Source organism: Amblyomma americanum, chromosome 4, assembly GCF_052857255.1.
Source record: "Amblyomma americanum isolate KBUSLIRL-KWMA chromosome 4, ASM5285725v1, whole genome shotgun sequence".
NCBI lineage: Eukaryota > Metazoa > Arthropoda > Arachnida > Ixodida > Ixodidae > Amblyomma > Amblyomma americanum.
Window position 1 is genome coordinate 206,717,269 of NC_135500.1, and position 16,696 is coordinate 206,733,964.

General features: G+C 48.0%; 1 protein-coding gene across 3 annotated transcripts in view; it reads right to left on the minus strand.

The window, feature by feature from the left end:
* Positions 1-9,621: 9,621 nt before the first annotated feature.
* The window catches only part of LOC144129183 (uncharacterized), a 79,050-nt gene continuing 71,975 nt past the window's right edge, over positions 9,622-16,696 (minus strand). For all 3 annotated transcript variants that reach the window (XM_077663161.1, XM_077663160.1, XM_077663162.1), the window contains one exon: positions 9,622-16,016. In XM_077663161.1, the coding sequence (XP_077519287.1) occupies positions 15,802-16,016 (215 nt within the window). In that variant the 3' untranslated portion in view covers positions 9,622-15,801. The remainder of the gene's footprint in view (positions 16,017-16,696) is intronic.

Here is a 16,696-nt window from a genome sequence, read left to right on the forward strand (position 1 = left end):
TCTTTTTATGCTTCTTAATTGGGAGACCTTCCAATCCCGTGCTTCTTGCTCGGCCGTAAGCAGTGCATGGTCGTGGATATAACCGGCCATTTCATTTCTTTCTTTTTTAGTTCTGAACCGTGCATCTTGTTCCTGTTCGCCACGCCATTGGCCGACGTTCCTGACAGCGTTTATCTCTAGCCAATGACGGATGAAGAAAACACGATTAACCGCAACTGGATCCGCAACGGACTAGTTTATATGAAGAGATTGGGTTCGCAGAAGGCCCCTCAAAAGTTTCTGAAGTGTATTGGCGGTGGCCCGAGCCAAAAGCTTGCTCGATTCTACCTGAATCGAGCAATCCGTACCTGAAGCGTCATTCTTATGCCAGTCGCGAATCACGGCAGGTTACGAAAGCCAATGAAGCTTGGTCGTGTATAATCTATAATAAAAATGTGCGTTTATTACCTTTGATGCTGGAATTTAAAACCTGACTGTATGGGCCTCCTTGCGCATACACAAAATCTGTGGCATGCTTTCATGTACCTTTCATGTCCATGTCTCCACTTCACCGAGTTCGCATAAATTGTTTGATTAATTGATTGATCGATTGATTGATTTATTGATTGATTATTATTTCCAAACAACCATTACCGAGGCTTTTCGCTCTTTAACTGGGTTTTGTCTTTCCTCTGGCTAACCAAGCACCCGCTGGCACGATGTCCGAGGCGCCGGGCGACCACGAGCCGTTCCCTGGACCGACATAATGCAGGGTAATATTAATTAGGCCTTCGTAATTAAAAATAAAAACAAGAATAAACGATGACCAGCACACAAAAGCCGTTTCTGGCTGTAAGGTATGTGACAAAGTGCACAGAAAGCGCGGACGCAATTGTGGTCGTTAATCATAGAACTGGCCGTAACACTGATTATGCTTTTTGGATGTTGCAATTAGCGTGCATGTTTATATCGGGAATATGGAAGCGCTCGTAATCTTATCCGGTTTCATTTAAATCACGGCTCTCGCAGCACTTAAGTCTTCCAGAATATTGTCGCGTAGCGAGCTTCGCAGGTTTCGTGCGCCAGTTTTTCCAACAAGCTGAATGTGTTCTTCTCCCCGCGGTGCGACTGTTGCTGCCTTTGTGCTCGCTGCTGTGCGGGGAGCCATTAGAGGGGCTCACACCCCGACATTTGGCAGAGCCGTTTTCTCTCTGACTCTTTGTGAGCAGGCGTGGTGCGGCCCCCTCCCCGGCTTTGTTCGAATGCCTAGTTAGAGTAAAACGCACTGAGACGCACGGTTAGCTGCCTGCAGGGGGACAATGTCTTCCAAGGCCGTGTCCGAGACACCAGAGCGGGCGCGCGGACCCCCCGTGGTTTCCAGGAGAGTCGCGTGAAGTGATTGCTTCGGGCAGCAGACTGCCCAAAGACCAGATGCGTCGGAGACGAGCCGCGAGGGCTGAGAGCGCGGACGGCGGGTCGCGTGGTGCACCGACTGGGAGGTTTGCGTTCCCTGTGTTTCGGATGTCGTTTTGTGTGTTTGTATCTGTGTGCCAAGCGGAGATGCGCGCGTCTTCGTGGAATTTGCGCGGTGCTCTCGAGTAAACAACCTCGTGGGCACCGGCGTGCTATTGGCTGCTTTCGTTTTAAAGAAATCGTTCTCATTGGCTTCGACAGCCGCATTTCCGATTGGTTACTGAAAGTGTCCCCAGGATCCTGGGCAAACGTATTTAAGAGGGGGTTTTGGCGCGAGGAACGGTGGAGAGGAACGGCTGCGGCCCTGCTGCTCGGGACCTCTGCTCGGAAGATGTTGCGCGCCCCTTGGTATGACTGACGGCGTTATTATTTACTCTTAGAGCTTTGTATCAGTTTGTTGAGTTTAAATGATGTTTTGCACCCATTTTAAATAAACCAAGTTAATTCATGCTACCCACCGGCACCTGCTGGTCAACTTCTTCGAGGCGGCGGAGCGACCGTTCCGTCCCGACGTACGCTTCGTTAAGGCGCGCTCACACTAGCGGGAAGCTTCCCGCACCGGCACAGCGTCAACGTCGACGCTGCCTCGCAGCTCCTCAGAATGACGCTCACACTGCGCGCGTTTTCTCGCTGCGGTTGTCTTGGAATGTGGAGAGAGGAGGCGCTGAGGGAGGACCCGAACGAGCAGAAAGAGAAGGGAATAGTCACGTGACACTAGAGAAGACTGGAAAGCGCACCCTGCTAGTTCCCCTCCCGTCGCCCTGGCAAAGCAGCCGCCGAGTGCCCGGCCGGCCGGGGCCGGCCGGCCGGACGCGCGCAGCCTCCGCCTCCGCCGACGGGGTCACTGAACTGGGACCGACGTCACGGTTCACGGTCGGCGCCCATTGGCTGTTCTGGTCACCGGCACGGGAAAAATAGGTACCGAACCCATCGCTCCGCGGGACGGCAGAGCAGGCTGTCCGCGGGAGAAAAACCGGCTTGCGCGGGAAGCGGCACGCGGAAAACGTCCAGCGTTGCGCGTTTTCCCGCTAATGTGAGCGCGCCTTTACAATATTTTGACGTTGCGGCATACCCAGATGCGGTCGGCTACGTATGCAACCAACTATATTAACAGCCTTCATTAGAGCAGAAAGCTCCGCCACAGCTGAAGCCATAGAGTGGCCTTCGCTATTCAACACTAAGACAGACTCAGTAAAATGGTACACGTTATCACAGGCTCACAGCAAGCCTGCCGTGATTATATGACTTACACGAATGGCAACCCTCCAAAAAGAGCAGTAGAACTCCTTGCTGCTACCCAATTACAAGAACAACACCCAATTACTTGGACGCTGGGTCATGCAGGGTTAGAGGACAGCTAGGCGGCTCATGACCTAGTTCTGGCGCTGAATAACCGGGCGGGTATTTCACAACCTTACCTCACACCCCTTGCGTCCACATATAGCGAACGACTAGATGCGCTACGCTTAACCGTAAGAAATACCCTCCACATCACAAAAAGCTAAGCACAGCAGATGCTGTTGCCTGGCTCCGAATACAGACAAACTCATTTCGAAACCTAGTAAATACAGCAAAATGTATCGTTCAATACCCTGACACCTGCCCGAGGTATGACGCAGGTCCCACACTTTTCCACGCTTTGTGGGGGTGTGCCGAGAACCCCAAACATTTAAAAACGATACACTCGTCTTAAGAGCAGCGGGAGGCTCAACCGACTAGGTGTATCCTTGGAAGATGAGCTAAAGCTCATCGACCAGGTTCGTGTAGCAGATCGGGCCACTAGTTCTGTAATGAGGGCCACACCCATCTGTTTGTCAAGCTACTAAGACCAGTTTCTGAATAAAGTCTGCTCTCTTTCTCGCCCAAATTACAACTCAATCTGAGTAATCGCGCATGCCAGACAGTGGCGATTGGCACGTACCCCGCTGCAGTTATCAGCTTCATCTGTTGCTGTGTGCCCTCTGTAGATGGCGCCACACGTAACAGCGGCGACGCATCGAGAGGGGTTTTGCGCGGATTGTCACAGAATTGCACGCATAAGTGCGCGGATTGCGCTGAAAATTTAATGAAAAACTTTAGGAACATGATTGTGCAACGCGAATTTCACCAAACGAAATTCTAGGGAAACGAGAGCCTTTATGTCCCTGGTACAATATGAATGCGAAATGCTGCGATTCCAAACTTTATTGCCCGCTGCGGTGGCTCAGTGGTTAGGGCGCTCGACTACTGATCCGGAGTTCCCGGGTTCGAACCCGACCGTGGCGGCTGCGTTTTTATGGAGGAAAAACGCCAAGGCGCCCGTGTGCTGTGCGATGTCAGTGCACATTAAAGATCCCCAGGTGGTCGAAATTATTCCGGAGCCCTCCACTACGGCACCTCCTTCTTCCTTTCTTCTTTCACTCCCTCCCTTCCCTTACGGCGCGGTTCAGGTGTCCAACGATATATGAGACAGATACTGCGCCATTTCCTTTCCCCAAGAAACCAATTATTATTATTAAAACTTTATTGATTTTAAATTAATTCAGCCACTACAATACTCCTCTCACTTTGTGTCCACATGGTCACAATACTATACATGTCCAAACAACTTTTGTACACGGATTAATTTCGAACGCCTTATAGAGCTATCTTTCCAAAACGTCTCGACAAAAGCCCTCCCAAAATCAGCGGATGCTCCCATGAGGACGAGCCGTTCTTTGTTTCTGCACCTCCCACTTTTGTAAAATTCCACATTCGACTTTAACCAAAATAAATGCGTTTAATTGCCGCAGTGACCGCTTCAATTATTCCGGCGCTGTCATCGGCTATTCCTTGTCGGGCATATTCGTTCTTATTTAACTTTATGTGGCGGCAACCGTGCACGAACGGAAGGCGTTGTATGCGCGAACGTATACAAGCTACGGGGGTAACGGTTAGGTGAGAGAAAGTGAGAGATTTACGTCATGCTGAAAGAGGAGGGAAGAGAGCGGTCGGGGCAACGTTCGCGCGCTGCTCGCCACACCATGTAGCTTTCGAGCGTGATGAAAGGGAAACGCAGCGTCGTAAATCAAATAAACGGCGCCTGGCAGGAAAGACGATTTTCGCTGAAAAGGCAGTCCTGACTTTCTTTTCTGCCTTTGCTTTTGCCGGAAACGAGGTTACTACAACAAATGGCACGGCGCAGCATTTTGCTTAGCCTTGGGTGGTTGCGATCACGTTGTGACCTTTTTTTTATTTGGTCCTTTTTCCTTCCACGCAACTTCATTCTGCCGCTAGCAGCAGCGATAACAACATAAAAATAGACAGTTTGTTTCGAGCTTTGAGGTCAGAGCGCTTCTAGATACTTTTATTTCCGGTTGCTGGTTGCAGCTGTTGTTTAGCTGCTTTTGTTGTAATTGCCCACATGTACAGAAGCCTTGCCTTCAGCCTAGATGATTTGAAGGCGAAATGTGTTACTGGAAGGCTTTTCGCTCCTCCTCCCCCCCCCCCCCCCACCCACCCCGTTACAGCGGTGCCACCCCAATGCGGAGCAAGCCCTGAAAATGTGGACAAACAGTTATAGTTTGCAGGCTTGCCACCAAGTGCTGAGTGGCACTGAACGTAAAAAATTGCCTCGCGAATTCCGAATGTTTAGTACACCCCATTGATTTTCTATGGCCGTCAAAACTAGTCGATGCGAGCGCCGGAACCATTTTACAAGTCAGGTTACACACCTCGAAGCATGAGTAAGCCTCTAGTATCAACATCTTCGCGTACCACTCGCGGCACTCTTTTGTTTTCTTTAGATTACAAAGAAAAACATTTCCATTGAGTTACCGCAGCACTCGCTGCTGGCGGCCGGCAGATGGAACTAGTTGGTAGCGTCCAGGAAAGCTGGGTATGTTTAGCGACGATCATCACTGCGTTAATTACAAGAGCAATTACTCGAATCGAGTAAGAAATTCGCTGGTGTATATCTCTTAACCCGGACATACAGCGAGAATTCTACAAAATTGAGTAGTATAGGAAAACGACCCTCTCTATGTTTTCAATACAAGGCGTTTCGCCCAAGACTGTTAGCTATGATTAAAAACGTGATTTTTTTTTCGTTAGAAAAGCATTTTGTTCAACATGGTATTGTCGCTGCCGGTGGACATTAAGTACAAGCTAAGATGTGTTAACTAGCAGGTTGATTAACAAAAATGTAATATATTCAGCTTTTAATTTATTACAGTTCAGCGCCTTAGTGTCTTGAGAGACCTATACCTCATTATTAGTACTACTCTTATCACTCTTTAAAATTTCGAGAACGCGATCATGGTCGGCGCTGCAGAATGCGGAATCTGAGCCCTGCTTGCGCGCCGTACCCAAACTGCGCGGCTGAGCAACCCACGCAGACACGCTATACAAGCGCCCGACCGCTGCTGTTGCCCGGGGGCACTGCGACGAAGTGTCACGGCTCTACTACGCTAGAGTTCTCCTCACTTCGCGCACGCGATCGCGTGGCCACCAACCTGCTGCGCTCGAAGATGTGGAAGTTTGGCGACAAAGACGAAGGTCTGTTGATGATGATGATGATGATGATTTGTTGTTCGTGTCATCGTAATCAGATAGGCTGCCCTTCGAGAAGCCTCAGCTGAGGCAACAACACAAGTTGTGCCGGCGAACAGAGTAGAATGACTTTTGAGAGTCCGCCCCTAACTTCACTCACAGCCGCCGCGGTGGCTGAGTGCTTACGGCGCTCGGCAGCCGGCCCGAAAGACGCGGGCTCGATCGCGGCCTGGGCGGTCGAATTTCGATGGAGGCGAAATTCTTGAGGCCCGTGTGCTGTGCGATGTCAGTGCACGTTAAAGAACCCCGGGGGGCCGAAATTTCCGGAGCCTTTCACTACGGCGTCCCTCATAGCCTGAGTCGCATTGGGACGTTAAACCCCTATAAACCAAACCAAACCAAACCTAATTTCACTCGGTTAAAGAACTTCGAGGACGTCGCCGTGAACGCGCCCGTGGCCGCGAGCGCATGCTTCGGCGTACCCTGAGGTACGTGCCCGTGAAGCAGACCGGAAACGGTCGCCGACAAAACAAGTTTGTTATGCGAAGCGGTGAAACCGACAAGTGAGAACGAAGCTTCTCGGCTAATTCAGATGGCAACCCAGTATTCTTGGCGCTATTCAGAGCTGCGGTGTCAATTCAGTGTTAATTTGGTTCCTATTTCGATTCAGTGCACACTGTGTCATTAGAAGGACCTTCTACTGCTTCCCGATCATCGCCGTTCAGTTTATTTCAGACTCAAGAGAGTTGCGAACCGCGATAGTGGCATTCGGGCTTTGGCGCAGCAGTTCAGCGACAACCCGTTCAGCTCTGCGCGTTCGGCCTGACGCAGACTCAACCAGTCTGTCAGTTTGAGTAGCAGCTTTACGCTTTACCGCCTAGATCATCAGCAACATCACACTGAGGCAGGGTGAAGCGCCCAGCTAGTGCTTAAAATTCACTGCGGCTTTTATCGTCGCCTGACATTTATTTTCAGTTAAACTCAACCTCCACAGAACTTGTAGAGCATGGCTCGAAATGAGACAAGTCGGCTTCATGTCAGCTGAATAAGACGAATCGAGACGCAAGAAGAATACATGCGACACGTTTCACCGGCCACAACAATGGTGCTCACGATGTGCGAATGAAAACAACTGTCATTGTAAAGCTGATGAAAAAAGAAAACTGAGAAGCGTGATGCAGCGGTGCCCTACAGTGATGGCCACAGTGGGCATGCAGCTCATTCCGTCATTTCTCTCCTCTTTTCTCTTCTTTGCGCTGCAGGTCATTTTTTGACCGTTGTGTGCGAACAATAATCATTCTTAAGCTGTCCACTTTGGTTGTGACATCCCACTCCTGTCCAGAAGACAAATTGACCTGACGGCGGATAAATCGTCCGTGAGAGCAAACTGTGCATACATGTATCCTTATCGCCGCGTAAGCTGGGCTGCAGTCTTGTTTTTTCTTGCGTGCCTACACTTTTCTTCTCGCTTTGAAATGCACGGTCTTGGCCAGATGTTACCGGTTTTCTAAAGGCGCGCTCACACTAGCGGGAAGCTTCCCGCGCCGGCGCAGCGTCAACGTCGACGCTGCCTCGCAGCTCCTCAGAATGACGCTCACACTGCGCGCGTTTTCTCGCTGCGGTTGTCTTGGAAGGTGGAGAGAGGAGGCGCTGAGGGAGGACCCGAACGAGCAGAAAGAGAAGGGGATAGTCACGTGACACTAGAGAAGACTGGAAAGCGCACCCTGCTAGCTCCCCTCCCGTCGCCCTGGCAAAGCAGCCGCCGAGTGCCCGGCCGGTCGGCGCCCATTGGCTGTTCTGGTCACCGGCACGGGAAAAATAGGTACCGAACCCATCGCTCCGCGGGACGGCAGAGCAGGCTGTCCGCGGGAGAAAAACCGGCTTGCGCGGGAAGCGGCACGCGGAAAACGTCCAGCGTTGCGCGTTTTCCCGCTAATGTGAGCGCGCCTTAAGTCTGGAGGTGGAGCGGGAAACGTGTCGCGCCACAAACACTTCACATTACTTAAAGGGACACTGAGGAGAATTTGAAGTTGGCTTGTATCGATAGAATAGCAGCTCCTGATCACAAAAACGCCACTCTTACTGAAAACAAAGCTCTTGTAATGTAGAAAATAGCAAGAACCAAAATACAGGTGTCGCCGCCACAGGCCAATCTCGCAAGTACAAGCGTGATGACTTCCTAGGACAAGAGGCGCCACCTTGGAGGAATTTGCCTTACTTCATAGAAGCCACGAATCTCTGAGGCCGGCAAAGGAAGGTTGCGCACCGCACCGCTAGCCGTCAGAAATCACGGAGTCTACGTTTACGTCACGTATCACGTCACTCCGTTCTGAGACGTCATAAGAGTTCCCTGAGTTTGAATCAGAGCAGCAGGAAAAACTTTTTCATCTTCGAATCCAAATTACTTTGAAATAAATGCATCTTTCACGCCCGGACAAGCGGCAACAAAGTCATGAAATGCCGAACTATCAGATTTTGCTAACAAAAAAAATGATAGAGTTCTCCTCAGTGTCCCTTTAAAGGGGAGAACTGTCGTACTCACCCGTCCGGAGCTTAACAGTAAATTATATAGTAAAGGGTAGTGCAGTAAAGTCTTAGGAAAAGTGGGTTTTTTGGGGTGTTAAATTATGGCTTTTGCGGTAGGTGAGTTTCTGGTTTGATTATGGTTTTTGAGCTCGGTGAGATGAGTTTATATTGTAGAAACGGCGACCTGGCCCCTTCGCATTGAGGAGCACGGAGGGAGCACTCCTGAAGAGCCGCTCAGCAGCTAGCTGACCCACCATAGGACGCAGATGGGCGGGTGAAATTTCAGGGCGTGCTAGAGGTCTGGAAAAGTTTAGCTACCACTTGCCAGTAAGGATCCCCAGTTCGCGACAGGTTTAGTTCATCCTCGTCTGCTTATAGTTATTCACGAAAGTGATTTGTGGCCGTATTGCCGACTATAAGAATAAAAGAATAAAAAGCTCCTTAACATGTAAATCTTTAGTAAGTGGCGAGGGCCCGTGACCGCACTCGTGACTTACCGACAATGAATGGGTTAAAGTTTTCGGATAAAAATTATGCTTCCTAGGTGGCGCCCATTTTCATGGCTTCACACCCTGACACATTTTGGCGCACTGGATCCGAGGTAGTTTCAGGGCATGCTTTCCGTTAGCGACATGCCATAAGTGAGCACAGTGAGGTGCAATTCATAAGGAGGTGGGTAGAACAAGGCACCTGCTTCACGAGTCTGATATCTAAGACACCAGTGATATTCCCCAATGGTACGACTTCGGGTGCGCTATTCAAACTGAGTGGGCACCCGCCCCCTTCGTACTCGCATCCGCAGTATTTAAAATTATTGGGCTTATTACTCTGCTGCCCTAAGCGTGGTACTGAAGCGCTCACACGTAGGCACAGCGCATGCCGAACTCCCCAGTGTAGCGAACTTTGATGTCACAAATGCTTTGTTTGCTTCTGACGTAACTTGTTATCGTGAAACTTCATGTGACCCTTTGGCTGCCTACTGCCTGACCGGTAGTAGGCATATGCGTGGGCCGTGGTGCTCCGGCACATCAACCCAGCCGCACCTATATGGACCTAGCATTATTTATATTTATGAAGGAAACTGAATCAGCGAGCACAACTCCTCTTTACGTGGACCATTGAGGTCAGGCACACTTTTCATGATGCTGTTTCAGGCTTTATTGCATCAAATGAATGAAAAATATTAGAGACAGCTCTTACGCTAAAAGCACAAAGTACAGGTGGGCATTCATCACAAGGCGTTCACGGTGGTTATAATAATACCTGAACTTGCTCACATATTCTCTGATGCTGTGGAGGTTGCGAGGGAAACACAATACCAAACATAAATAGCGCGTGTGACCCGTACGATTTTTGCACAAGCATTTGGTAAAACTCCGCTGGCTATGTAAATATCCGCGCGACAAAGTAATACATTCATACAGCCAAGCTGATTTGGCAAACTTCAAGTACTTGAACGGTACTACATTCAACAATATACAAACATGATTCACAACACGACATCATTAAGGAAGCTTCACATAAACTGATGGAAATGATGCAACATCGAGTTCTCATGATAGACAAGTGCCAACAGTCGCACCGTACGGATCTCGGAAAAAATGAAGAAATCATCAACCGACAGCGCACCTTTGCTTTTTTATTAATAATATCTGATATGCCTACGAGAGTGCATACCCAGCACGAAAAGAAAGCAAACATAACCAGTGGCGCCAAATCGTCGACAAAATCCAGTTGACCTGCCAGTGACGTAACGGAAACTGTAAGAACTGCAGTCATGTGCACGCATTTAGCAGGCTATTCTATTTGTGTAAGGTTAAATGATGTCTGTAAAGATGTAGTCGTATGTTTCTGCAGCTGTTTACGTCAGTTAATTTTTTGTTAGCCACAAACACACCGTAAGGATCGGCGGCCGAAATACTTGAGCAAGGATGAGAATATCGTGGAGAGGTAAACTTCGATACTGTTGCCCGGCAGCGCTTTCGTGCTCGCTCCTACGTTTGCGTTGTAAAGCAACGCGTGATTCACGTAGGCTTTTTAATGGTTAAAACGTAAGGCTGTCTTGCAGTGACGTAGGAAAAACACGCTCAGGTGAAACAAAATTCTGGATATTAAATATTAATGCATGCTTTAAACTTCATCATACTGTGATAAAAAAGTTGAACTCGCTTTTTGCATTTTATATGCCAGTTGGTTATAAAGACTAGCTATAACTGTTTTCTGTATGCCGTAAATAAAAAAAGAGTATGTATGTTTATGAAATTTACTATTTCGTTCACTTTACTTGCCTCATTCTGGTTATTATAGAGACCGGAGCAAAGGTAGAAGGCAAAGAGCATGAGAAAGGTCTCTGTTCGGTGCGCGGTTCGGTGCACAGGCATTACTGATATGTAAAACCATAATTGAAAACAAAACTCACTTGCATTTACGCAACCTGAAATGTCAATGCTGCAGAAGAGAAACGGCTATGGATCTTTGCTTTAAAACACCTAGGGAAAAACCTGAAATAATGCATTTCGAGTGAAATTTTCAGAAAAATCGAAACATTCAAAGTGCTCTACAGAAAACACAGACTTCGAATGGCAGCACTATTGTAATATCAGCATGGTCACGCATGCACAGTGACGCGGTGAAATTAATGTACAGGTGACAAAAATTCTTTCTTTTTTTAGGGGAACAAAAGAGGGAAAAGACTCAACAATGAAACGGCGTATACGCCAACAAAGCACTAGAAAAAAGAAATGAAATGAACTCAATACTTTCTTCCAATATTATATTCTTCAGAATCTTTTTCACAGAAGTTTTTCACAGCAATTTAGTAGAGATGGTGTTTCAAACTATGCGTTGCCGTCCCTAACGTGTCGTAACCATAAGAATTTTGCTGTTATGTGTACGAAGCAATATTCTACAGAGAAGTTTACTGAGTTGTAAAGTTTAATGTTCTGGACATGTTGCAAGAGCCTATAGCAATATAGTTAATTAACCTTTATCAGCAAACATTTTGTGAAGAGTGGATCTGTCGGTAAATATTGTGATGCCCTTGATAGTTTTCAAATATGCAGCGTTACAATTTCTCTATACAAACCCTTTCAGATCATGCTATGACTTAAAATGTGACACTTGAAAAAAAAAAACAAACAAACCTGCATGGATGTAACAAAAGCTCAGGCTCGAAACAAGACCATTGTAATGAGTATGTACTACATTGGGCACTTTTCATCGATAGCATGCTATCGCGCAGGCTATTATGGTAGCGTTAATATAAAATAGCGTATATTGCGGGATAGGACGGCGATTAGTCTTTGCCAGCATCTAAGGTGCACGCTGGGACGAATTGTGGTTTTCGCCTAAGTACATGTGCGTCCAATTTTTATAATGAAAGTGCGTAGTTCCAAGAATTGAACACTCCTCTTCGAAGGGCGCGAAAATTTGTTGTAAAAACGAAACAATAAATTGGCTCATATTCTGATGAACCAAAGTCTGTGTTAATAAAAAACTATATATTACGACAATGCCGTGTACCCACTAGTGACCAGCAAACGGTATACTTGATAGCAGAATCTTGATGTGGGCTAGTACTAAATTGATACCCTGTCTCTCTGTGGGATTACAATATTTGGCAGTAGCGGGAAGCCTTTGACAAGCAGCTACGTTAAAAAACACTGCGCTATAGGTAGTGAAAAATATTCGCTAACATTACTCGGAAGATCTTTACGATTGCTTTGAAGGCTCGTGAAAACTTGGCGGGGACAAGACGGTAAGCGCTGAAGACATTTCAACGTCAATGCTTCGCAGTAATTTCGATCTTTTACACGGTGATTAAAATGTTGTGAACTCTGAAAGCCCTTTGTCTAGAATGTTGTTTACCGTCAGAAAATTCCTGTTCTAAAGCGTTTTGCTGAGACAAAAGAATATCGTGAAAGTTGTACACTGACAATAGCCCTAGAAGAGTTAGAAAAAAAAAAACGTTCTGACCATGAGATGCTTTGGCTAAAGGTGCGTTTGGCTCACATAATAGTTGGCTCTGAGATACCCTGATCCGCTGGTATGCTGCATTGTGAGCGAGATGACACCCAACATTTGGCTCAGATACACTTATAAAGGTTTTTTGGCCAGGCTAGTTTCTAAGTAGAAACCTATTTCGGGGGGCGGGGGCAACGTGCAGTGTCATAAGAATTGCCGGCCAATTCCTTTCATTTCTTTAGATCCTCGCTGACTCCTAGAAGCATTTAGAACAGTGAACTACAATCTCAGTCAGTGAAGTATCCGTGACCTTATAGACTGTGGTAGCCGCCTGGGCTCGTTAATATATAGTTTTACCCGCACTGACGGAATGAGCTTTGCACAAAAATCGCAGGATTAATGGCGAATCCCACTCGTCGCTTCGGAGCGGTGGATAGAATACGCGCAACGGTAACATATATGCGGCACACGCTGACGCAGTCCTGATTGGCCAGCGAAAAACAAACATGCTCCAGATGGAAGCCAGGCTGATTCTGTTACCAGACACATCTGGATCCGTAAGTTGGGGCCGGTATCGACGCTCCAAATTTTCGTTTTCACCAGCGTTTCATGATGACGCATCATTTGAATTCTGTAATCGTCTCTTGAGGAGCGGCGTATTGTGTTGTGTCTTAGGAGCCACGACAACAAAGACCTCGCTCAGGGGATGTATACATACTCGCGTATGTACACACGCCTCTTCGTCACAATAGTTGAGCATTGTAATATCCATGTAGCCAGTGATTTTCGGTCATTTGTTTCACGGTTCAGGAGAAATTTCTTGAACATGCATATCGTAGGACACGTAGAGGGCTGTCCCAACGTCCCCAGGCCGCAGGATCGGCTTTTGAACCTTTTAGCGGGGAATTTACGACACCACTGAAGGACAGAATCCCTGAAGGGTGGGAAACGGATTCATTATTGCCCCTGAAGACCTTCGTAGCTTCACAGGCGCCATGCCTGCCTGAATTTACTGCTCGAAAGCAGATCCTGTGGCCTGGTAGCTTTGCACAAAATCTGTTAATTTATTATTGTCGCCAGTGACACTACACGAGCTATTTGAGCCACTAGCTCTCCCAAATGATAAAGGTGAATACACATCTTTGGGATCAGACGATGCCATTTAAGCAATTAAAAAAAAAACCTCTAAGGGTTATCGGGGGACACTTTAAACAGAGCGCTGGAAACAAGTAAACATGGCTAGTCCATTCCGAAAGTTCCGGCGAAATCCGGCCCCGAAGCGGAGGTAGTTGCGTCAGAACATCGAGTAAAACAAAGCGTCTTGCCGATTAAGGTCGATCTGTGGAAATCGCAGTAATAACATGACTCCTTGTGACAATTATGACACTGAACAGTCCAAGAGACGCAGTGCTCGACTTTCGGGGTCACAATGAGCTTAGTTGTAGCACGTGCCCTAAGGATGAAAGACCGCTTGTGTTCAGGCAGTGCAGTACTAGCAATTGCGGCGTGCGACAGCACTCACAACATGCTTTGGCAGTAGAGGGCATTAAAAACAACAAAAAACAAACATGGAAAAAGACAGAAAATGCAAGCAACGACTCCTCCCCCCACTTTCGACTTCTCCTCTCTACTAAGGTGAATAAGTGACAATGATAGCTGTACCTGCATTGTGCTCAATGACTTGTGTCCACCTGAGCACGTGGCATGAGCCCGCATGAGCACATGACCGCATGACATGTGGGCGCATCCAGAAGAGCACACGCTTCTGGGTCAACCTGAATATTATTCTCGGGCACCAGCAGGGAACGCGGATAGTTTTAGGCTACGACATAGCACGACACCGAAGCCGGTCCGGTTGAAAAGGTTAAAGCCGAAGCTGAGCGCACACTGCAATATTGGGGCAAATGCCTTTATGACAGAGGCAGCCTAATGCAAGCACCTGGCTCCACGGATATGTGGGCACTGAAAGTGATCCTGCGCGGAAGAAATTGAAGCACACTCTGCAACAGCTATGTGAAAAGATTGTGTGGATGCACATGGCATGTACACTTGCCTTAGGTATCACGTGTTCTGGCTAGCACATGGGTGTCATGTTTGGCCATGAAGGCTTGATTTAGAAACTTGGGGTGAAGAATGTTACAGTGCACAGGCTCCGGTAAGAAGCGGAGGCTTTGTCTTGCTGATTTTGTCAGCCAGTTTCGATGAAAGTAAACTGACAACAAATAAAACGCTTGAAATCCGTTATCCAGGAAAATGACAAGCTTGTTTCGCTAATTCAAATGACAGCATTTTCGATGGAATGATTTGAGACGTGCGCCTTTGCGTTAGCCTATGCACATGGTTGCTTAGGACTGCGCATGTAAGGATTCCCTCACGGACTCACATCGAGCACATACTCTCCGTTAATTGCTTCGTCATGTGTTAAATATTATATAACGTAAACGAGCACTTTGATTGTCCGGCCAAACACAAGCATCCTAGGGCTCGTAGAGCAACCAGAAAATAAAATGCAGCTCAGAATTCAACAAGGTGTTTAAATGTTCTGAACGCCCCAAAAGAAACAGAAAAATAAGAGACCGCGTAACCATCCACCGTGGACGGTACTTTGCAGCCGTGGTGTGGGGTACTGTGCGATGGGGCAGCTAGTCATACTCTGAAAGACATCAAGTACACAAATCTTGCGCTCCTGGTAGGTACAGACAAAACGTCATAGAGAAAGGTAAGGATATTGCCCTCCACAACACGCCACAAATTAAAAAAAGAAAGGAAACGACGACACAGATACTAAAATAATGCGTAGATTCTTTTAACTTAATGATGTGTTCCAACATCCAGGTTGACCTGAAGGCAAAGGTCAAAAGCTTCACGTGATTCCAGCCTCGTGAACTGTCCTGCAGAACACGAGGATGTTTTTACCGAGGACACCGGCCAATACAAGCGCTCGTTCCCAGCTTTGCTTTTATTTAATGATAAACTGCAGCACAGAAGAGCAGCGACAACGAAGGAACCCAAAGACAAGGGCGAAATTGCTTTGTCCTCGTCGCTGTGCTGCTACGTTGTCGTTTTTTCTCCTCTGCTGCAGTTTTTCATTAATAATGCAGCAACTAGCTCAGCAATACACCTTATTTACTTTGCCTTTAGTTCAACTCTGGCTCAATTAAAGCATCGGAAGTGGCGAGACTGCGTCTATTTACATCAATTTAACAATTAAAACGGTTAGTCGATTCACACTTCTATCGAACACAGGGTACACAGTTCTTCTCGGCGCCCACAGGCTGACTACAACGGGACAGGCGCCTGCCCCTTTCTTCTTCGTCCTCGGACACACGGGCGCCCTCTTCAGGCAGGCGCTCAGGTGGGCATCCTGGCGGCTGCCAGCCCCAACCAGAGCGGCAGCAGGACGAGTGCCGCCGTCAGAGCCGTCGTCCGCGTCGCCGGAGCGGCGTTGCAGTAGTCCGCGTTGCAGAAACATCGCACCATGCTCCAGGCCCGGCTGGACTCCGTCAGGCAACCCTTGTGCGTAGGATTTTGGGGAGCACAGTTTCGCCTGACGTGCTCGAAGTCACCTGCGGGCGCGATTTATTGATTAATGGCTTACCAGGTACGTAGCCAGAAATTTTTTTTCGGGAGGGGCCCGAGGCAGTTGCATACGGCGAAGCTCAGGTGGGGGGGGGCATGCCTCACATGCCCATGCCTAACTGCGGGGGGGGGGGGGGGCTCTTGGGTACGCTCATGTGGCTTACTTTTACGTTCTGGAGGAGCTCCATGGTTCACGAGACATTCCGTACAGTAAAGAGATTAGGACTAATTTCAACGACCCAGGGATTCTTTAACGTGCTCTGAAATCTCAGTACACGGACTTTCTTTCATTTCGCCTTCATCAAAATGCGGTCGCTGGGGACGGGGATTTAACCGGCGAGTTTGAGCTCAGTACAAGAACGATAGTGCCACTAAGGCACTGCGTCGGGTACCTGCACGCAGCACGGCTAAGACTGTAGCAAAGGTTGCGTGATGCAAGGAGGCTGTTGCGAGACTTCAGCAGCGTTGGAAGTGACGTGGGCCTATACCGTGGGGTATCTTGAAAAGAAGCAGTGCGCAAACATGGTGCAGTGCGCCTGTGAGTGTTGTCAGTTTTTTTTTTACTCGCGGTCCTGTCTTTTCTTTCGAGGGATTGACGATTGGGGTTTTATACGAAAACAACTATAAGAGCATCGATTTTGCACCAGAATGTCCGAATGCTGCAGCC